We start from the raw sequence: 24,540 nt of genomic DNA on the forward strand, positions 1-24,540 counted from the left end.
GAAATACAGATTAGTGTCTGCCCTGAGGGCCTTAGAAAAAGGTAGGGGAGGGGGGCACAGGTTAGGCACCAGGGCCATGGGCACCACTCCTCCTTATTAGGTGAGTTCTAGTTTAAGCTAGGATCCCCTATCAGATGCCAACTATCATCTTCCTGTCTTGCTTTATCTAACTGGATTCTGTGAGTTCCATTTATACTGAATAAGCATTGTTGCTTTCCAGTAAGCTGTGGTTATTCCGTGCGCTGCTCGCTCCTCGGTATTCTAATCACAGGCCAGTGTCACAATACCCTGAACACAGATTGAGTGATTTTTCATTTCTACTTCAATTTCATCTGCTTCAAAGCTCCTCTGGAGCCAGGGCCTCTTTAAAAGGATGAATTGTCAGCTGCTGACACAAAAACTGAACACATTACATTACCCAGCCTGTGTCGCGTTAACAAAGTTGTAGCGTTTTGTTAACTTTGACATTTTCTCCCTCCAGTGAGTGGATAAGTGCATTACACCCTGCTGGACAGAACTGGCTTAGATAAGAGATAGCTGATTTGCACCCTAAGAGGCACAGAACATCTGTAGAGTCAGATGAAGCATTGTTGCACAGAGTGTTAACATTGAAAAACCATGCAACCCACCCAAAAAAGAAAAACTGAACTTGAAATAATTTTTTTACTTTTTTTGGGGATATTTATTATAGCAAAAAGTAAAAAAAATATATTTTTTATTCAAAATTGTTGGTCTTTTTTTGTTTATAGCGCAAAAAATAAAAACCGCAGTACAGTGTCGCACGACCGCGCAATTGTCAGTTAAAGCAATGCAGTGTTGTATTTAAAAAATAGCCTGGTCATTAGGGGACAAATCCTTCCAGCCCTTAAGTGGTTAAAGTGGTATTAAAGGTTCGACTTTTTCAAAAAGAAAATAACAAACTTGTTATACTTACCCACTCTGTCTAATGGTTTTGCAGAGAGCAGTCCTGATCCTCTTCTTCTCTGGTCCCCCACCGGTGCATCTGGCTCCCCCCCTATGACCACTGCCCCAAATAGTAAGCCGCTTGCTATGGGGGCACTGGCACGTGCTTGCTCCCATGCATCCATAAGACACATAGGGGCAGATCCTCAAAGATCTGCACCGGCGCAGCGTATCTGAGATACGCTACGCCGCGGTAACTTACCTGGCTTTGGTTTGAATCCAGAAAGAATTTGCGCCGTAAGTTACGGCGGCGTAGTGTATTTCTCTTGGCGTAAGGGCGCGGAATTCAAATGCGGCGAGTAGGGGGCGTGTTTCATTTAAATGAAGCGCGTCCCCGCGCCGAACGAACTGCACATGCCCCGTCCCTCAAAACTCCCAGGGTGCATTGCTCCAAATGACGTCGCAAGGACGTCATTGTTTTCGTCGTGAACGTAAATGGCGTCCAGCCCCATTCACGAACGACTTACGCAAACGACGTAAAATTTTCAAAATTATACGCGGGAACGAGGGCCATACTTAACATTGAGTACGCCACCAGATAACAGCTTTAACTATACGCCGAAAAATGCCGAACGGAAACGACGTAAAAGAATGCGACGGACGCTCGTATGTTCGTCGATCGTCGGAAAAAGCTAATTTGCATACTCAACGCGGATTACGACGTGAACGCCACCCAGCGGCTGCCGGAAAATTGCATCTAAGATCCGACGGCGTACTAAGGCGTACGCCTGTCGGATCTAACACAGAAGCCATCGTATCTTGTTTTGTGGATACAAAACAAAGATACGACACGCAAAATTTGAAATTACGCGGCGTATTAACAGATACGCCGACATAATTTCTTGGAGCATCTGCCCCATAGAGCCTAGCATGGCCCCTGCTCGGCCCCCATTCTCTCCTTATTTGCTCACTGGCTGTGATCGACAGAAGTGGAAGACAATGAGAAGAGGGAGTCCCGGGACAGTTGAGGCTCTCATGCACATCACTGGATCTCGGTGGGGCTCAGGTAAGTTTTAAGGGGTTGTGGGAGGAGCTGCACACAGAAGGTTTGTTACCTTGATGCACATCAAGGCAAATAACCTTCAGCTTTTAAAACGACTTTAAAGTGATATTATCCTCCCTAGAGGTATGATTATGTCAGATTTTTGCACCTCAAAGCTGTACATTGTTTTGCATAGAAATTTGGCGTTTTAAATTGTAAGCCTGTAATAACTCACTTAAAGCGGAGGTCCGGTAAAAAAAAAAAAAAATTAAAAGTCAGCAGCTGCTAACACTGTAGCTGCTGACTTTTAATAAGGACACTTACCTGTCCTAGTCGCCAGCGATGTCAGCCACCGCAGAGTCCGATCCTCGATCCTGGCAGCTCCAGGTGCCGCCATTCACAGTAAGGGAAACAGGCAGTGAAGCCATGCGGCTTCACTGCCCGTTTCCTACTGCGCATGTGTGAGCAGCGCGGCGCTTTGTGAATGGGCCGGCTGCTTTCTGGGATACACACAGTTCCCAGAATGCAGCGCGCCCCATTCACAAGAAGAAACCGAGTGTAGGAGGAGGAAGAGAATCCACCGCGGAAGATGAAGAGGCAGATTCGGGACTTCCGCATAGCAACAGCTATTTAGGGTAAGTTAAAAAAAAAATCCTCTTTTTTTTTTTTTTTTGATGGAAAGATTTTTTTCAGGGTGGAATTCCGCTTTAAATCTGTCCAAAAAAAAGTCTAGTAGACATCCCGGGTATGATAAAGATTGAAACAAGATATCATTATATATACTATAATGAATAACCCAAAATAATTATCAAAAATAATAATATAATAATAAAATGTATTTAATAATGTAATCAAATCAAAAGCAATGACGATGTCGTCACTTTCAGTGTCTGATTACAAATGTCTCCATGATTTACTATCACTCAATTCTGCAAGCAACTCTAATTCACTATCCCTGTTTTTTAGCTGGTCAAAAACAGCTTTTGACTTAAAAGGATGCTTTTTGGATACCATGGACATTATCAAGTCTCCAGGCAGAGAGAACAATATATATATACTGTAATATAAAAGTGCATGCGGAGCACTGAACAAACCACTAGGGACAAAAGGGATGTGAAATGATTTGATATCGTAATATAATCTACAGATTGCAGTGTATTATGTGTGTTATGTTTTTTGCACTTTTTGAATTTGCCGCCAGGCTCCGCCCCCATGCATCACGACGCTCGCAGGGAACGGAGCCCAGCACAGTGATAGATCGAGCAGAGTACACAGCGGGGAGACATCACAGGATCCAGGGGACAAGGTAAGTAACTTCCTGGCTCTCACGATGCAATCCCGAATACGGCTAGGGAGGTTAACGTGGAAGTCCAGGCTGCAACTAAATAATCCTAAATCTGCCCCCCCCCCCCCCCACATTTTTAACTTCCCTGTAGAAGAAAGATGCTTATACTTACCTATTCTCAGGGTGCTTCATGCCATGGTTGCCAACCTCCCACATCATTTTTTACTGACAAAACAAACAATTTACTGACAGAGCACATTTTTTTACTGCAAACTTGGAAAATTACAGAACTCCTTTTAAATACTAAGAACATTTATATTTAAACACAATATGGAAACGCCGACCATACTTATAACAATAAGTCATTTGCCTGATTCACACTTAAAACGTCAACACAGCATGACACATGTTCAGCCCCTGATATTTTCAAACAATTGTATTTTTTACAAACTGTGTGTAAATTTACTGACGGTTGGCAACCCTGCTTTGGTTCGGTCACGTGATCTCCCCAGCGCCAACTATAGGGGAGTAGAGAAAGCACCGACAACAGCTGAGATGCCCATCCGGAATGTCACCAGTGAGCTTACTATTGAGCATCTGTTGTCAGCTGTCCCTTCGCTACCCTGAAGCCATTGCTGGAAGCCGATCACATGATTGGCCCGGAGTGCCCAGAGAAAAGTTAAGTATAAGCATCTTCCTTTCTATAGGGTAGTTTAGAATTGCTACACATATAGATATACATAACACTTATGCTTCTGTTTTTTTTTTTAAATAAGCTTCCAAATACCTCATATGTGTCCTGTATTGTTGCGGTCATGTGATTTTTTTTCCCGCTGGTTCCCATCTGTAGGGGAAAAATCTTTAGATGGAGCATCTGTTATATGTCATTCCAATTGGCACTGCAGATGTCAAGTGATATGGAGGAGGAGAGAGGGAGAGGGTTGGTATCCAACACTATGCATTCCCCTACAGGTATTACTCAATGCGGATGATTTACTAAAACTGGAAAGTGCAAAATCTGGTGCAGCCTGTGGTAGCCAATCAGCTTTTAACTTAAAGTGGAGGTTCACCCGGAAATAAAACATTTTAACCTTAGATTCCTGCTCATTTTGTCTAGGGGAATCGGCTAGTTTTTTTTTAATCAAAGCCGTACTTACCGTTTTAGAGAGCGATCTTCTCCACCGCTTCCGGGTATGGGCTGCGGGACTGGGCGTTCCTATTTTGATTGACAGTCTTCCGACAGGCTTCCGACGGTCGCATCCATCGCGTCACGATTTTCCGAAAGTAGTCGATCGTCGGTGAGCAGGCGCAGTATAGAGCCGCACCGACGTTCGGCTTCTTTCGGCTACTCGTGACGCGATGGCTGCGACCGTCGGAAGCCTGTCGGAAGACTGTCAATCAAGAAGGAACGCCCGCTCCCGAAGACCCATACCCGGAAGCAACGGAGAAGATCGCTCTCTACAACGGTAAGTACAGCGTCGATTTTAAAACAACTAGCCGATTCCCCTAGACAAAATGAGCATCAATCTAAGGGTAACATTTTTTTGGAGGGGGAACTACCGCTTTAAGCTTGTTCAATTAAGCTTTGACAAAAAAAAGGTAGCTGATTGGTTTCTATGCAGAGCTGCACCAGATTTAGTAAATCAACCCCAGTTGGTCAAAGGAATAAGATCTTCCGCCTCGCAAAAACAGGTGCATGTGCAGTACAGGGGGCAACAAGTGCTCTACAAGATCTGATGTTGCAGCGGGAACACAAAGATGAAGGTGGAGCCAGCGAGTGTCAGGATCAATCAGCTTTTTAATACTTTACATATAGCAAATGCAATTATCCTTAAGGGATTATGTTCCCAATTACATTACATATAAATAGATTAAAAATGCTTTTGGGTTTAATGACACTTTAATATTCGTACATATTGTATATGTACAGATTAATTACAAGAGATGTAAATTTGCATATTTACACATAGGCATAATAACATGCTTAGCCATACTCAGGCCCTTCACTCTTCATTGCTCTATCTTTGCATATTACTCCATCTATTCAGGCTGGCTGCTAGCAACTGATGTAATTGTATGAGAAGGTCTACAGCTCTGGGCCTGACCTTTTCTACCCTGTTGCACCACTGAGCATTCTTCAGAACACCAACTCATCTTTTCATGTTATAAGCCCTGATTCAGCAATACTGACTTCTCTTAGATACGCGGTACAGAAAATAAAAAAAGACATCAATGGAATCAAATTCTAGGACCCAAGAGTGCTGTCCCTAGTTTAGAGGAGCAATGCACTGTTGAAGTGCACTAAAAAGGAAGTAAGGTAAATCCACTCATTACAAATGACTTTCACAAGTGAAGTCATATACTGGCATAGTGCTTTCTCTGCCTACTCCCTGTCTTCATGAATATTGTATAGCTAAAAGTTTGGGAACACCTGACCCCCACACCAACCTATATAGCTAAAGTTATTTGTACATCTCTCCAAAATTTTGAGTTCAAGGTTTTTTTCAGTGAAAGATTCAGTCAATGCTATACAAAAACATGAGCATGCTTCCTACCTTTATGGCTACAGTTTGGGGAAAGCCCTTAGCATAACTGTGTTCGTGTGCACAAAACCAGCTCCATAAAGACATGGGGGTTATTTACGAAAGGCAAATCCACTTTGCACTACAAGCGCCTGCAAGGTAACCCCCATTGGGAGAGCGCTTCCCAGAGGGGGTTATCTGAGGCGTGGAGGAGCCGCCGAGGGACCCCAGAAAGTGCTGTTTGGGGCCACTCTGTGCAAAACGAGCTGCACAGTGGAGGTAAGTATGACATGTTTGTTATTTTTAAATAATAAATTGCAAACCTTTAGACCCGGTTCACACAGGGACAATCCGACTTACAGCGCGACTTTTCAAGGCACCTTCAGCACAACTTCAGCACGATTTGGAGCAACTTACAACGCGACTTAAAGTTGCCTCCAGGACAGGCGACTTTGGCTGTGGCCAATCACAAAATAATCAGCTCTGTGGGAGGGAGGAGTTTGCCTGAGTAAACTATTTTCTCTTCCTGTAAAGTTGCTTCAGTTAAGATGGTGATCCAACTTTGGAGGCAACTTCCATTGAAATCTATGGGTACAAGTTGCCTAGAAGTTGCCTTGAAGTAGTGCAGGAACCTTTTTTGAAGTCGGAGCAACTTCAGTAGTTTACATTAAGACGGCTCTCATTCACTTCATGTCCCGTGACTTGGGGCGACACAAGTCGGATCCCAAGTCTCGGTAGTTTGAACCGGCACTTAAGCTGTGTTTTATTCATGCTGTTCTTTTTGTTCATTCTTTATCTCAGTAAACATATTTGAGTAGTTCGGCGATTCTGTGTGAGTTTCTCATTACTAACGCAACGTTGCAGCATGGAACCCAAGGTTTGGGAGGTAAGAGGAGATTTACATAGTCGAGGTAACCAGTGAGGTATAGAGTCTATCAGTAGCCCCCATGGGGGTACCGCTACAATTATAATTTGCAAAGAATCTTTTGTCCCCAAGACCGGAAACCTCATTTCTTTTGGAGGAGGAATGGCTAGAGAAAGGAGGTAAACCAGGGAGTAGACTCCAACCTTCTGAGATTCACAGATGTGTGCTAGTGCCCCATACAAAGCTGTATCTTTCTGTTTAAAATTTCTATAATCAATTGTACCCAGACATACCTATAACTTACACCTGAACAAGAGATCATCATTTTTCCAAAGTTCGATGGAGCAGGAAACTATTGTATAAATTCTATAGGTAGTTTAGGAGCTTTGGGTATATCTAAAGCCAAAAACTTTTTGTTTTTATATATTTTGAATAAAGTACCGGTAGGTAGGGGTAAAAAAAACAAAAAAACATGGCAGGCATTTTTTTGCTCTCTGTGTTCCGTTAGAAAGTATTCTTTCACTTTTTTGTCTTGTAGACACAATAAGAATGTGGAAAATGTATAACCTTGCAACTTTACATTGCTGTGTCCTCATTTTGAAGATGTGTTCTTACCTTAAGTCTATTTGACATGGGTCAGACGAAACAGGAATTGATGTAAAATGCTTGTAAAGACAGCAATAAAAACAAATTTTCTAGTAAAGAAAGGACATTTAGGCTGGATTTATTTGATGGCATCTATTTATTTCTTCTATGTGATTGTCATTTTACTTATGCCAATCATCAAAAGTACTCGTTTGCAAACTACTGGGAGAAGTATTGAGGGCAAAACTTGTTGAGCACATTTAATGGGGTATCTTAACATGTACAGTACATTGTACCAATATTGGAAGGACAAAATGGCCACTGCTTATTCTTGAACCTCTGCCTAGGGCAGAAAGGCAGTGGCATGACACAATCTTTATAGTTTGTGTTTACTTGTTATTATAGCTTGTATGGTCACCTCTAAAATTGTGAAAGTAAATCCTGCATCATAAAGGGTAGCACAGGGTGATAATGGAGGGTTCCAAACTCCAAGTCAATCTAATATTAGACAACTCCTCATTGAACGGCCATGATTGGTGGACTATGCATGTAGCCCCCTCGAGCCACTTAACCTAATTATCATGGCAATTGGAGTTAATACCTCTCTGGTTTTATTGGTTGCTGTGCTTTCTTTGCTGTTTATTGCAAACAAAATAACTGGGTTTTGAATAAACCCATCTACATAAGCAGCCATTTTTTTTTCTTTTAAGACCCGCACAGTGTAGGCAGCCATTTCCCAGAGGGAGCCATTTTGTAAACTTGAAATCATTATGAATTGGTCACATCTCTAAGGTATGAACAAGCTATAGAAAGAAGACTTGGCCAGCAGAATTTTAATGGAATTGCAGAAAGCCATATTTTGTTATGTATTCCTCATATTTGCCACTTAGCTTCCTTACGTAAATCAGGAAGAAAAATCATAAAAATCTTAAGTTTGGGAAATACACCTATAAGGCCTTGTACAGACGACCGAACATGCTGACCAGTTTCAGCAGACATGTTCGGTCGTGTGTACGGCCAACCGGACAGGTTTCCAGCGGACATTTGTCCACCCGACCGCTAAGAAACATGTCCGCTGGAATCCTGTCTGTCGGACATGTTCGGTCGTCTGTACAGACTCACCGTACATGTCCAAGCGGCCCCCATCCCTCACATGCGTCGAATCACCTCGCATGCGTGGAAGCATTGAATTTCCAGGGCCGCGTACGTCGCTGTGTCATCGTCGCGGTGACGGGGCAGCCACGTCCCCGAAGTATCATGTACGCGGGGATTTCTGTCTGATGGTGTGTACAACCATCAGACAGAAATCTCCGGGCGGACATGTCCGCTCAAGACGGTCTGGAGGACCGTTTTGAGCGGACAGTCCGTCCGTCTGTACGAGCCCTAAGATATATGGAGCATTGTGAGTATGAACATGAGCAATGCACAATATATTTAGCCTGGATGGGCATGTAACCAAAATTCAGCCTGTGGAATTAGATAAAACTAGGGCTACAATGTTATATACAGTGTTTATAGAAAATAATTACCCCCTTTAAAATAATCACATTTTGTTGCATTGCAGTCTGAAATGAAGGCCAACACAGTTTTTGTTTTATCAAGCTGTATTTACTTTAAGTGCAACTTAAAATGGCTAAGTATCAGGTGTAGCTAATCACCTTCTCAATGGCAGACAAAGCCATTTGACGTTCAATTGTGATCAGCTGTGGTCATTATGATTAGCTCGGCATGAAAGGAGCTTTGCTGGAGCATTTCAGTCCATGGTAGTGCTACTGAAGTAAACAATCAACTATAGGTGGCAAGGCATTGTCACTGGTATGTCCGGGATAAAGTTGTGGACAGGAACAAGTAACGAGAAGAATTAAAAAATAAGTCAAAGGCTTTTTCATTGAAGGAAGGCTGTATGGAAAAAATGTACCAAGACCTACTTGATAGAAAATCTGCTGCCATCTACCAGGATGATGAAGATGAAACGAGGGTGGACATTTCAGCAAGACAATGATCCCAAACACAAAGCCAAGGAAACTCTGAATTGGTTTCAAAGAAAGAAAATAAAGCTGCTAGAATGGCCCAGCAAATCACCTGACTTGAAACCAATACAAAATCTATGGAAAGAACTAAAGATCAGAGTTCACAGAAGACAAAGAAAAATACCCCCAGAAATGGGACTTTGGAGGCCAAACTCAAAGGTACAAAAACGTTTATTGGATGGACCGAACAAGATTCCGATTGATACTTGTTAACAACAGACCTTGTTGGTCGAGATAATTTAACATAAAAACACTTGCAAAAGGTATGCAGGTAGAGAACACCAGGGATGAAAAGTGCACCAAGTGTTAAAGAAGAAGAGAGGATTGGGGTTTTAACAACACATCACTGTATGATACAACATAATTAAAACAAAAAACACTCTCCAAGGGACGGTGGAAGATGCCTGACGCGTTTCTGGTCTTGTGGGTGAACAGAAGACCATCATCAGGGGCCAGAGAGTTGTATAGTGTGTGAGTTCTCAATCGTTTGATCTACCGGTAGAGAGATCCCTTGATGGGGTAACAATTGGTCAGTGGGCTCAGGGTGTATCTCCTCGAGTGCAGCCCTTTCTGGAGCAAACACAGGTCCCAATACGGGGGGGGGGGGTTTCTTATATTTCAAAGGCCCCTGAAAACCTGTGGGGTTTGTTCAGGTTGATCCACCTGGATCAGAGAAGGGAGACGGTTGCTGCGGTGAGGTACATCCACGGCCCAATGGCGTTAATCCCGGGTGTAGGCACCCTCTACACCCGGGATTAACGCCATCGGGCCGTGGATGTACCTCACCGCAGAAACTGTCTCCCTTCTCTGATCCAGGTGGATCAACCTGAACAAACCCCTCTTGTTAACAAGTATCAATCGGAATCTTGTTCGGTCCATCCAATAAACGTTTTTGTACCTTTGAGTTTGGCCTCCAAAGTCCTATTTCTGGGGGTATTTTTCTTTGTCTATACACAGCAGGGATGTGGCCACTTTCATTTAATATGGACCTGTGAACTCCTTTCCTTTACAGAGTTCACAGAAGAGGCCAAAGGAACCTTCAAGATTAGAAGACTGTTTGTGTGGAAGAATGGGCCAAAATCACACCTGAACATGTGACTAGTTTTTCCATACAGGAGGCATCTTGAAGCTGTCATCACCAACAAAGGATTTTGTACCAAGTATTAAACATATTTTAGTTAGCACGTTCAATACTTTCTCCCTGTCTTTCCATTTTATTACACATAACGTAATTTTTGAACGTATTTGTTTTAGTTTCTTTGTATGTATAGATTGCATGGGTTGTTACCGACATATGGTGAATTTTTCATGTCAATAGCACCTTTATAAATATACTTACCTAGAAAAATGGTGACGTGTTCAATACTTATTGTACCCACTGTATATTATTTCAGCTGACAAGATGACTACCACTGCTGTCTGTGTCTGACAGGTTAGCTTAAGTCCATGAATATGTTTAAAGCGATTATTATTATTCCCTCTAGATGCCAATGAAACAAAATAATGAAATCCCAGATTTATCCGCCACATCTCAGTGCTCGTGCTATCAGGCCCTTTACTGTACAAGTGAAGCATACAGACCATTTTGCGATATTTTCTGGGACAATTGAAAATAAATACAGCTCAATCTGTTTGGAGAAAGTGCTTCCTGAGGCTTTGTTATGATATTTTCCAGTATAAAGCCACAGCCACCAGTTCTGTCCTGTGGGCAGAGAGCGCATCTTGGCCATGCTACTATCTCACGCAGATTTTTGCAGGCATGTGCTGGTGACAGAGACTAACAGACTGTAAAAGATGTGTGTTTTCTCCACTTTCTCTAGCAGGAACGCAGCCCTGAAGAAAAACTGAAATAAATAGGACAGCCTTGTCATATGGTGGCACGGAGTCCAATCCTGCCTGACCTCAGGGTGTTGTTTTAGAATTAACTGCCAGAGTTAGGCGCACGGAACGTGAAATTGGAATTTACCACTTATATGTCATTTATTCTGTGTCTGCTCTATTATAAGTTCCCTTGGGTGGTATTCTTTCGGAGTGTCTGCTTTGCTGGCGATACAGTGGTAATTTATGAGATGCAGACTGTAATAACAACCCAAAATGTATGGAAGGGTTAACCCTTGACCTGCAGTTATGTACAATTCTAATGTCCTAGTGACAGGAGATCTGGCTGCTAACATTTAAGTCAAATAAAAAAAAAATAATAAAAATAAAAAAAATTCGTTTACATATGCATAACTTCAAAATCTATAAAATACTTTTTTTTTAAATCAGCTAATGTAATGACCTGAACTATTTCTCTGTATTGTGTTACTGCTTACTAGCTTAAACCTGGAATCAGGCTTGAAGAGGACATAAAGGGATGATATACAGTATACCATTGGGCTCAGAGGGGTAGATAGCTCAGGGTGGGTCCAATGAATCACAAGTGTCACCAGTACAGTCAAAATGCTCCTTATGGGCTTTTATTTGTCACAAGAAGATCTGCAAAGTTTCTGAGTCATTAATGGGCCTCCTTAGGCAACATTGGTACTGATCTGACAAAGAGACCCATTGATGGCCTGGAGCATTGCATATCTTCATGCAACAAATTAGTGTGCTAGTTCACCCTTTCATTCACTAAATCTGGCAGTAGTGGCCCCATCCATTGGTGAGTCTCTACAGCAGTGATTCTCAATCTTTTTAGTACCGTGACCCCTTGATAAAATTTCCCAAGTTGTGGGGACTCTAACAGTAAAAAAAAATCGTAGAGTGGGTTGTCATTACCCAAGGCAAGACAAGTACTTTGCGCCCCCTAAACCACGGACATTTAGAGTCCCTTCTACTCATACAGTATTAAAACCCCTTATGGTCAATTTTTTCACTTTGTTCTCTTTTCTTTCCCTTTTATCTCTTTCAATGCAAATTTCTTGTTTTATTTCCCCATTCCCCTCTCTAGCTGTCGTGTTCTTTCTCTTATTCTTTCTCTCCCCTTTTCTTTGTTCCTCCCCCTCTTTTCGTCTCCCTTCCATGTATTCTCTATTTTTATTTCTTCTCTTACTCCTTGGTGGGGAAATGGGATCAGTGGCAGTGCTGGCGGGGAGTTGGCATCAGTGGCAGTGCTGGGGGGAGTTCTAAACAGCCAACTTAGGTGCTCGTGATCAAGGTCATCTGCTGGTCTGAGAACTGTAGTGGGTACTTTTAATGGCAACTATATTCACAGGTAGTATTACTCACTGTGGTTGAAATACTAAAACTGGAGAGTCCAAAATCTGGTGCAGCTCTGCACCGAAACTAATCAGCTTTACAGCTTTTTTTTGTCAAAGCTTAATTGAACAATTTGAAGTTAGAAGCTGATTGGCTACCATGCACAGCTGCACCAGATTTTGCACTCTCCAGTTTTAGTAAATCAACCCCATTGTGTCTCCGACTTTGTGGTGTCTCGCAGCAGTGACACCTATCCCGAAAATCAGGGTCTCCTCCAGCCCCTCCCACTTCACATTCCTCACCAGTCAGCTGACCTCTAGACTTTGTACCCCAGCCATGCCGTGAACTGAATGGGTGGCTCCAGAAACAGCCCTGATGGGCGGCCGCGAAAAGGCTGGGAGAGCAGTGCGGGCTTTAAGAACAGCCTAGGATTCGGTTAGCCCTGGCAAATCCTCATTCGACCCTCAGGTTGAGAACCACTGCTCTACAGCAAGGTTTCTCAACCAGGGTTCTATGGATTTCTAGGGTTCCTCCAGGAGTTGCTAGGGGTTTCTTGAGCAATAAGCAATTTCTGTCTGTCAGATGATAACCACGGACACCAATAATATTTTTAGATATCTGTAGGGAGCATTCTTTTCAATAACCATCACGCTAATGTACTGTGAGCTGTTATTATAATTATTATTTGTCCATGTTAAAAAGATTGAGAAAGGTTGCTCTACAGTCTCAATTCAAAATGTCTTTGAGCACGAAGCGCTCTAGGTTTTATGTATATTGAGCTCTGGGTAGGTGTCACCAGTGTAATGATACTCATTTTAGTGCAAAGAACAGAAGTTGGAGCAATAGCAATGTGCTTGCTGAACTGCAGATTCAAAATACAGCTGTCATAATATGTATGCTAACTATGCTTTGGTGTCAAAAAAGCTTACCTGGATGGATGCCATTATCAAGGAAATGCAATGCTGGGATATCAGGAGGTGATATACCTTTCCCCCGACTATTTTACTTCTGGATGAATTTATTTTCATAAATGGACCATAAATAGTTTTTGACTATGACAACATGAAAGGCCCTAGTCTGGCTACTCCACACTCCTAATCCAGGGCTCTATGGGGTTTTTTTTTTTCATTATGCTTCTGTCTTCATGTCAATATGGTCAAAGGAGCATCTCCCACCATAAGTCAGTCAAATGCTCTTGACATAGCCTGCACTCCAGTGTGTGTAACTTATTCTCTTCTCCATGTGTTGAATCCAGAAGGTCAGGTGGTGAGTACAAAGGAACGAGCCCTCTTTGCACTCCATATATCAATGACAAGTAGAGAAGACTAGAAAGAAATATGTTCTCATTTTCAAACTGCTGCTTTTGTTAATTGTTCTGCTGATATATGAAGTTGCCTGTATTAATGGCATTGGCTTCCAGGCTCAGAGCAAGGTAATGCATTAGTAGTTTTATTCCGCTTTGAGAATTATTTTGGAATTATTATAAAATTAGGATTCCGTTTTTAAACTAAACCTACTACTTTTCATTTCCTGGCTCATTCAGAATCATTTGTTTTGAAATATTTTTGGCCCTTTTTCTTTCTAACTACGAGGGTTCATGTACACGACTTTTACCGGCAATTCAAATGTCTGGCATAATTTACTGGCACTTTCCACACCTGGGGAGATGCAAATGCCACATACGGCCTGTCATACAAGTGAATGGCTGTACGCGGGCGTGCTCTTGTAGACACTGATTCTTCTTTGCATTGGGATATGTGTCCAACATATTTTTAAAACATGTAACTTTCTAAAGTAATGGTACCTTTCAGCAGAATTTGACCTATAGCTCTGCAAACAGAAAAGTGCTGATTGGAGAGCTCCAACCCTGACGCGGTAGAGGGTGTGTCAGACCTCTGCCGGGACACCAGAGCCTCCATGCAAAGAGCAAGGAGTCTTCTCTGCAGCAGGCTGGCATTGGACAGACTTTGTTTAGCTGTGGCTACTTTTGAGAAAAAAAAAGACCTGTAAGACTTTGAACCTGCTTTGTTTTGATGCACTGGAATGTATTTAGCTAATTTAAACTGAAAGTTCAGTTATTATTATTATTATTATTATTATAAAGGATATATATATATATAGTGCCAACAGTTTGCGTGATGTTTTACAACATTAGGGAAGACAGTACAATTACAATACAATTCAATACAGGGGGAATCAGAGGGCCCTGCTCGTTAGAGCTTACAATCTAGAAGGGAGGGCCAAGTGATACAAAGGTGACAACTGTGGGGGATGTGCTAATGAAGAAAATGTGTTTCTTTATAACAAAGGATTTTATTGATGAGTAGATAGTCTTTAGTGGTATTTCCTTCTCATTTTCTCTTTCTCTTTTTTTCCTCCCCTCTCTGTTTATATGTAACATGTGTTATGTTTTATAGATTATTATAATGTGATATATTCTTTATCATTACCTATAGGATGTGGATAATGTTCTTTTTGTTATGTAATTAAAAATGTTCAATAAAATCAGAGTTTAAAAGAAAAGTGTTCACATTACCATCAACTTTATGATGGGAAGTAGCATTATAACTAGCTTTAGAAATATAATAAAGTTTGATGACATATTGAATTCATGCTTTTTTTTTTACAGTCCAGCACGTCTTTCAACCGAGACACTATGAAGGCGGGAACTGGTAGAAGGCTTTTAGGAGGTCTTTTGGATGATTCTTCATATTGTTACACTCTGGAAGTGTCCTTCTATAGCTATCTGTTGGGAGGAACCAGTACCACAATACCGTACACAGAGGAAACGTGTATCCTTTCATATTAATCTGAGCTTTGTGAACTTTGTTAGACCTGAGAAGAAATAACTCAAGGTATGTGCTATCTGTAAAATGATTCTATATATATTTCTGTAAGCCTGAACTTCCTGGTACATATAAAATAAATAACCAATTCATTCAGAACCCATATTTCTGCCTCAGATGTTGCCTTATACATCTTGTGTTATGTACATTTTTAAATACTTAGCGCTGCAATTTCTAACCTACAGCTAACGGGGTGAAGGCGGTCAAGATATGTCTGAAAATAATATCTAACTGTTGTTGATTGGTGGCAAAGTGTATGACATTACTGCACCTAACTGTTAGTGGAAAGTGGTCTTTTCATGTACCAGCCTTATATATGCCTTCTGAAAGTGACATTATAGGTCACAGAACAGTGCTGCAGAAGACTCTTTTGCTTTATAACACACTTATGTCGCATACACACGATCGGTTAAACTGATGTGAACGATCTGATGGACCGTTTTCATTGGACCAAACCGATCGTGTTATTTATCCATAGGTTAAAAAAAAGCAATCATGTTTTAAATTTAACCAATGGATACCTAACCGATAGAAAAAAAAACGATCGTTTGTAGGCACGTCCATCGGTTAAAAATATCCGGGTCACGGCACCAATGTAGTGATCTCATAAGTGTCCAATAAAGGTAGTGATATAGATGTATAGTATGATGACTATAAATTTGTTTTTCCGCAGCAACACAGGTTCTCTAGAGAACGCACTTTTAATTAACTTCCAATAACATACAAAGTCCAAAGTCCACAGACGATACAAATCCAACAGAGTAATTCAGAATCCCATCTTTTCCTAGACCTGTGCCATATTCATATCAGAGTGACAAGACTAGCTGAATGCCAGCTTGAGTGTCTCAAATATTGGTCTCACACTGGAGGGAGTGGTTCTTCCAGGTCAACCAACTGTTTCCCTGAATGAAAACCCCCAAGTCTAATTACCATCAATAAATACTTCCTTATGTATGTAAGGAAGTACCAGGCCATCTCACACACCTAGGTAATCTTAGATAAGATTAACACATCAAAGGGTCCTCAGCTGTTCCTTTGATCTGTGTTTGACCACTAACCCTTTTGGTCAGCAAACACCTTTTGATGTGTAACCTTGAATGCGTGTATGTATATCATGTCATACATATAACACAATATTTTAAATACCTACACATCTATATTAATATTTCAACAAAATCCACGCATGCTCAGACTAAATTAGGGGACGGGAGCGCTCGTTCTGGTAAAACTAGCGTTCGTTATGGAGCTAGCACATTCATCACGCTGTAACAGAAAAGCGCGAATCGTCTTTTACTAACACGAAATTAGCTAAAACAGCCCCAATGGTGCCGCCATTGGATTTGAACTTCCCCTTTATAGTGCCGTCGTACGTGGTTTACGTGACCACGTACTGACATAAACGTTTTTTTAACCGATGGTGTGTAGGCACGACTGACCATCAGTCAGCTTCATCGGTTAACCGATGAAAACGGTCCATCAGACAGTTTTCATCGGATGGACCGATCGTGTGTACAGGGAATTAGAGCTATCCCAGTACCGTCGTTGTATAGGTTACTTCCCTATGTGCTTCCTGTATAAATTTCAACATCATAAGGCACAATACAATTCAGGATCCTATTCAGAGGCTCCCCTGCTGCATTGTGGGATGCGGTAGTAGCATACCTCAGTGCCAACATTGCCAATGCATAGGGTTATTCTGCAATTTTTGGAAACAGGAAAGGCACCAATCAGAATTTGTTGGAGGTTATTTTAGCTTTCATTTCTTGTTTGTGAGGGGCAGTGACAAGTTTACTTAAATTGAAGCTGTTACTGATTTCAAGCTATGACCATCCTACCTCCCCCACCTGACGTGTACAATTCTGGTAACAGGCTGCTCAGTATTCAAGCACTATAGCATAAGAAAAAGGAGAGAATGTCACATTATTTCCCATACCCAGAAGGTGGGGAGTGTCTTATTAAGACCTCCTATCGCTTTGGCCCAAATGGGCAAAGTGACAGGTTTACAGTATATCAAACCCACCCATATAAAAACCAACTATAAAGAGCACACATGCCATTTAAAGATATACAATTTTATAATATACTATAGATTAAGCATATACTATATTACCAAAAGTATTGGGACTCCTGCCTTTGCATGAACTTTAATGGCATCCCAGTCTTAGTCCGAAGGGTTCAATATTGAGTTGCCCCCCCCCCCCCCTATAACAGCTTCAACTTTTCTGGGAAAGCTGTCGGCAATATTTAGGAGTGTGTCTATGGGAATGTTTGACCATTCTTCCAGAAGCGTATTTGTGAGGTCAGGCACTGATGTGGCGAGACGGCCTCGCTCGCAGTCTCCACTCTAACTCATCCCAAAAGTGTTATCTTGGGTTGAGTTCTGGACTCTGTGCAGTCCAGTCAAGTTCCTCCACCCCAAACTCGCTCATCCATGTTTTTATGGACCTTGCTTTGTGCACTGGTCCAAATCATTTGGTGGAGGGGGGTTTATGGTGTGGGGTTGTTTTTCAGGAGTTGGGCTTGGCCCCTTAGTTCCAGTGAAGGGAACTCCTAAGGTGTCAGAATAATAAGAAATTTTGGACAATTTCGTGCTCCCAACTTTGTGGGAACAGTTTGGGGATGACCCCTTCCTGTTCCCACATGACTGCGCACCAGTGCACAAGGCAAGGCCAATAAAAACATGGATGAGCAAGTTTGTGATGGAGGAACTTGACTGGCCTGCACAGAGCCCTGATCTCAACCCCATAGAACACCGTTGGGGTGAATTATAGCGGAGACTGCGAGCCAGGTCTTCTCGTTCACATCAGTGCTTGACCTCACAAATGCGCTTCTGGAAGGATGATCAAACATTCCCATAGACACACTCCTAAACCTTGTGGACAGCCTTCCCAGAAAAGTTGAAGCTGTTATAGCTGCAAAGGGTGGGCAAACTCAATGTTGAACCCTATGGACTAATTAAAGTTCATGTGTATATAAAGGCAGGCGTCCCAATACTTTTGTTAATAGAGTGTATCTTATACCTTCATGAAATGCACAAGCAATTGTGATGTATCATTTTGTTAAAATTAGCAATTGGTCTGATAGTCTACAGCAGGGGTCATCAACCCCCGGGCCATGGCCCACTGCTGGGCCGAGGCCTGTTTGCAGCTGGGCCACAAAGGCTACACTGTCTGACGTGCGGTGGCAGAGCTAGCAGAGAGATGACATCATCTCCCATTGCCCGCCCGCATCACTGCTGTTCCGTGTTCACAGCAAGGCCCCTATACTGAGGCGAGCGAGATGAGAGATGAGATCATCTCTCGCCACCCGCCTGCATCGCCACTATTCCCCGCTCACAGCGGGGCTGCTATAATGCTGGAGGTGAGGCAGGATCATCTCTTACTGCCCGACCGCATCACTGCTCCTCCACCGACACAGCGTGGCAGATTACCAATACACTGCTGGAGGTGTGGCAGGGGAGCAGAGAGATTAGATCATCTCTCACCCCCCATTACCGCTGCTCTCCCTCACTAGTCACTAGCCACTACTCCAGGCTTGCCTCTGAACTAATGCGCACACCTGTGATGCCACCACTGCAGTGACAATCCACATCTGGTGGCAAATGACATGCTGCATCTGATGACAGGTGACGCGGCAAGTGACAATCTGAATCTGGTGGCAGGCGATGTGGAAAGGGACAAAATGCATCTGGTGACAGGCAACTTGGCAAGTGACCCTCCGCATTTGGTGGCAGGCGACGTGGCAAGTGACCCTCTGCATCTGGTGGCATCTGGTGGCAGGCGACGTGGCAAGTGACCCTCCGCATTTGGTGGCAGGCGACGTGGCAAGTGACCCTCTGCATCTGGTGGCATCTGGTGGCAGGCGACGTGGCAAGTGACCCTCCGCATCTGTTGGCAGGCGACGTGGCAAGTGACCCTCCGCATCTGGTGGCAGGCGACGTGGCAAGTGGCAAAATGCATCTGGTGGCCGGCAATGTGGCAAGTGACAAGCTGCATATGAAGGCAGGCGATGTGGCAAGTGACAATCCGTATCTGGTGGCAAGTGATGTGGCGAGTGACACTCTGGCTAATTCTGCATTATGGTGAGTTGAACTATTTCATTGTATATTACAATATAATAATAGAAACAATGCTCTTCAATCATCCTGACACCATATCAATCATGGTGCCGGGATGATTAAAGCGCTAACACCAGCCATTGCCCCGATAAATTGCCCGCGAAAAGGCGCATTGGGCCTTGGCACAATTTTCTTCAACGATGCCGGTCCCCGGTGCCAAAAAGGTTGGGGACCACTGGTCTACAGGAATGTTCTTGCAAGCTGTTATCTCCCAGACTCCTGTTATTTTGCCAGTGCCAGATAATCTTGATACTTTACAATACTATCAAAAAATATTCTCCTAACCTCAACCAACTTTATCACAAGTGCAAAAGTAGAGAGGTCTGTATTATTTCTAGCAAAATCAACTCACACATTTTAGGATTTAAGCAATCTCCCATGCAGCAAATCTATTTTCTGCAGACTTAGAAACTGACCTCAAATATACTACGGCTTGTCTGTTTCATCCAGTTTCTAATAAAAATACTCTGTTTAGATCAGATCACCGTATCCGCAGACTCCACAGTTCAGCAATCCAAAGCCAACTCAACTGTCAGACTCATCTAAACTTCATTATTAGATTCTATTAAACTCCCCAACAAATGTTCATAAGCAATGACAGAAACTTGTGCTACACATCCTATTAAGGTACTGATGCAAAATATTTATACATGGTTTTGGCGACCATCTTAATGTAGAGTTTATATGAGACTTTGAGATAGTTCTTTTTTTTTCCACATCACTTCCAACCTGTGAGGGATCAACTAGGCTTATGCAGATCAAGGTTTATCTGGTTTGGTTTATCCATTGCAGTCGCCCTCAGCCAGAGAGCAGAAGCTACGCTAGAGATCAGCAAGATTATTGGAAATGTGGATTACGGAGGTATCAATTCCATAGGTTAAAAATGACCCTGCTTTGCAAAGATCAGCAAATAAATCACAGGTGTTAGAGACTGGCATAGAAAAATCTCTTTCCTGAGAGGCAAGAAGCGAAGGGGCTTACTACGTGGTTCATAATAAGTAAAGAGCCACTTTTTCTCATGCTGCCATAATTATTTCTCTCAAAGCTTTTGACGCTAGTCATTTCACTAAAGTACAAAATACAGGTTGGGAGACTCCAGGCAATGCTTCTTGGGAAATGTAAGCAAATAACTTCTGTAAAAGGTAAAATGAAATCTTGGTACTTTCATCTTACTGAACATTGCTGTTACCAGTGAGTGGAGCAGTTGCTCAGCCTAGCGTACGAAACTGGCCTTATCCACAAGTGTATTTTGCATTTGGAGGGGGCTTGCTGGAAACCATGGGCATTTTACTTTTCAGCTGTGTTAAAAGAAAACAGATTTTTATTTACAGAACTCCAATTAGTCATGAGAGCAGTGAATCCACCCTTATCGGATGTGTAAACTGGACACAAGAAGCTGCAAAGCATGCTGCACAGTTGTGCTGTGTCTTTAGCTAACTCATAGTGCTCTGAGAACCCTTTGTCATGCTTAAAGTGACACTAAATGTTTGATTATTAAAAAAAAAAAGTCATACTTACCTCCACTGTGAAGCTCGTTTTGCACAGAGTGCCCATGAACGCCATTTTCCGGCTTCTCCCACATCAGATAACGCCCTCTGGGAAGCGCTCTCCCAAGGGAGTTTCCTTGCGGGTGAGCTCTCTCGGCTCCTCCCCGCATCAGATAACGCCCGCTGGGAAGCGCTCTCTCAAGGGTGTTTCCTTGCGGGCGCGCTCTCTCGGCTCCTCCCCGCATCAGGTAACACCCTCTGGGAAGCGATGTCCCAAGGGTGTTACCTTGCGGGCATGCTTTCTCAGCTCCTCCCCGCATCAGATAACGCCCTCTGGAAAGCGCTTTCCCAAGGGTGTTACCTTGCGGGCGCGCTCTCTCGGCTCCTCCCCGCATCAGATAACGCCCTCTGGAAAGCGCTCTCCCAAGGGTGTTACCTTGCGGGTGCGCTCTCTCGGCTCCTCCCTGCATCAGATAACGCCCTCTGGGAAGCGCTCTCCCAAGGGTGTTACCTTGCAGGCGCGCTAGCGAGTCCAGCATTCGGCATCCATAGCCGCCGAATACAGGACTCGGCCCCGTCCCCTGCATCACTGGATTTGATTGACAGCAGCAGGAGCCAATGGCTGCGCTGCTATCAATCTATCCAATCAAGAGCCGAGAACCCCAGGCAGATATGCAGTGTGTCCTCGTCCTGGGACATTCCAGGGCTCAGGTAAGTAAAACGAGGGGGGGGGGGGGTGGGGCAGTAATTGTCAGATATTTCACATTAATGCATAGGATGCAATAAGGTGAAAAAACAGGAGGGTTTACAACCCCTTTAATGTTTACATTAAAACAAAGCTTGTATACAGGTACTGCAAAATCACATATTAAAAAAAAGTTAATCCTCTTATGCAATGCATAATGCATATATGTGGTGGTAAGAAAAGTGGGCTTTAATGCACATATTTGTCCACGGTGGCCTGAGGTTGCGTGCGGAGAACATGCGCATTACAAGCTCTCAGCATACTGCCAATTCGCCTCCAACAGCTCTTGGTTATGGCTTTCGATCAGGGGCAATCGGCTTAGGCTCCCTATCATGTGACCACTGTGAGAGCCAATGATAAAGGTCACATGATAGAGATGCCACACCTCCTTCCAGGCATTTAAGCCCATTTAAACGGCTTCCTTTAAAGGAGGTGGTATTAAAAAAGTTAAAATCTAACAGGCCAAAACCTTTATAAAACCCCTTATATCTGGCTAGTATAAATTGGGTCATACAGCGCTACCTATGTGTATATATATAGTGGTTGATTTACTAAAGGCAAATAAACTGTGCACTTTGCAAAGGGCAGTTGCCCTCTGCAAGTGCTCTTGTTCCAAATCTTAGTAAATGAGGTACAGTAAAGCTTTATTTTGCAAAGAATACCCAATCACGTGCAAGGAAAATTAAAAATCATCATTTTCTGATCAACATGATTGCATGGAAGTCAGCAGAGCTTCTCCTCATTTACTAAGCTCTGGAACAACTGCACTTTGCAAAGTGCACAGTCTATTTGCCTTTAGTAAATCAACCCCATAGTTACAGTATATCATTAAAACCTAATGCCGCGTACACACAATCAGAATTTTCGACAAGAAAAGTTTGATGTGAGCTTTTGGTTGGAAATTCTGACCATGTGTAGGCCCCATCTGACTTTTTCTGTCAGAATTTGGGAGCTGGTTCTAAGATTTTCAGACGGGAAAAGTTCTTGTCTGTATGCAATTCCGACATGCAAAAAAATGCTCAGAATCATTGAACTTAATTTTTCTAGGCTCATAGTAGTGTTGTATGTCACCGTGTTCTTGACGGTCAGAATTTTGTGCGACCGTGTGTATGCAACACAAGTTTGAGCTAAAATTCCGTCTGAAAAAAATCCATGGTTTTCTTGTCGGAATTTACGATCGTGTGTACGCGGCATTAGGACTCCATTTATAAATAAAATGTGGGTTTTGTGTGGAGTTCTGCTTTAACCACTTCCATACAGGGCACTTATACACCTTCCTGCCCAGACCAATTTTCAGCTTTCAGCGCTGTTGCGCTTTGAATGACAATTGCGCGGTCATGCTACACTGTACCCAAACTAAATTTGTATCATTTTGTTCCCACAGATAGAGCTTTCTTTTGGTGGTATTTGATCACCTCTGGGATTTTTATTTTCTACCAAAAAAAAAAAAAAAATACAGAAAATTTTGAAAAACAAATGCTTTTTTTTGTAAATTTGTACGTTCTCTCCTTCACTGATGGTCACTGATGGGGCTGCACTGACAGGCACTGATAAGGCGGCACTGATGAGCACCGATGAGGTGGAATTGATGGGCACTGATGGGCACTAATATGCAGCATTGATAGGCGGCACTGATAGGTGGCGCTGATAGGTGGCACGGATAGGCACAGATAGGTGGCACAGATGGGCACAGATAGGCGGCACAGATGGGCACAGATAGGCGGCATGGATGGGCACATATAGGCGGCATGGATGGGCACTGATAGGTTGCACGGATAGGCATGGATAGGCACTGATAGGTGGCACGGATGGGCACTGATAGGTGGCACGGATGTACTGTATTATATTGTACTTATGGATGCCAATCAGTGCCAAACAATGCCTGCCAATCAGTGATGCCCATTGTGCACACTGATTGGCATCCATTGTGGGCACTGATTGGCATCCCTGGTGGTTTAGGGTGGCATACCTGGTGGTGAGCATCCCTGGTGGTCTGGTGGCATCCCTGGTGGTCTAGTGTGGGCATCCTCGGGGGGCTGTGCTGATAATCAATCAGCACAAACCCCCCCTGTCAGAGGAGCAGACGATCGGCTCTCCTCTACTCGCATCTGACAGACGCGAGTGAGGAAAATCCGATAACCGGCTCTTCTTGTTTACATCGTGATCAGCCGTGATTGGACATGGCTGATCACGTGGTAAAGAGTCTCCGTCAGAGACTCGTTGCCTAGACTGACACCCTGCAACAACAATCACCACGATGCATGCCCCCGGGGCCGCGTAGCGGCTCAATATCCTGAGGACGTCATATGACATCCAGTCAGGTTATTGAAACCACTTTGCCAACGTCTCTTTGCAATAGGGCGGGCGGCAAGTGGTTAAGTAAGAATTTATAGACGAATGCTTGAAAACAGGGTCTACCTAGTATAGAGAAAGCTGCTAAAGTTTTGCCAGGCAGCACTACTTTGGTATAAGGTAAGGAAGGGTTAACTCGCTGTTAGCAAAATCCAGACCACGCATTTCAGACGACAATTTACTCTTCCCTGTTTGACATACATGAAAATTGTGTTATCAAACGTTCTGTCTGTTCCTGTCAGGCTTACAGCGATCGCTTCAAACAATTTAATGTTGCTGAAAGCCTACAGTTACAAATTACAGACTTTTAAAGTTATTTTGCAGCGATAATGCTATCAACCTTTAATACGGTTTTCCAAAAGGCGCAGAGACGATAATGACAACCGGAGTCGCTAAGAGTGGAAGCCATGTATTCGAATCGCCTGCTTTTGTTGCCGTGTTGATATTTATATTTTCAGTCATAATGTCTGCAGTGTTCGCTTAGATGCGCAGCCCAATCTCCAGATGACAGGCTATGACTGTGAGGATTACTGGAACCACAAGGGATTCTGGGAGACTGAAACAGAAATCTACAATTTACT

At 43.1% G+C, this 24,540-nt stretch overlaps 1 protein-coding gene across 1 annotated transcript in view; it reads left to right on the plus strand.

Moving 5' to 3' along the window:
- The window catches only part of AGBL4 (AGBL carboxypeptidase 4), a 2,019,815-nt gene that overhangs the window by 1,812,825 nt on the left and 182,450 nt on the right, over positions 1-24,540 (plus strand). Inside the window, exon 10 of the mRNA XM_040360525.1 lies at positions 15,042-15,204. Within this exon, the coding sequence (XP_040216459.1) occupies positions 15,042-15,204 (163 nt within the window). The remainder of the gene's footprint in view (positions 1-15,041; positions 15,205-24,540) is intronic.

This window comes from Rana temporaria, chromosome 7, assembly GCF_905171775.1.
Source record: "Rana temporaria chromosome 7, aRanTem1.1, whole genome shotgun sequence".
Classification (NCBI taxonomy): Eukaryota; Metazoa; Chordata; class Amphibia; order Anura; family Ranidae; genus Rana; species Rana temporaria.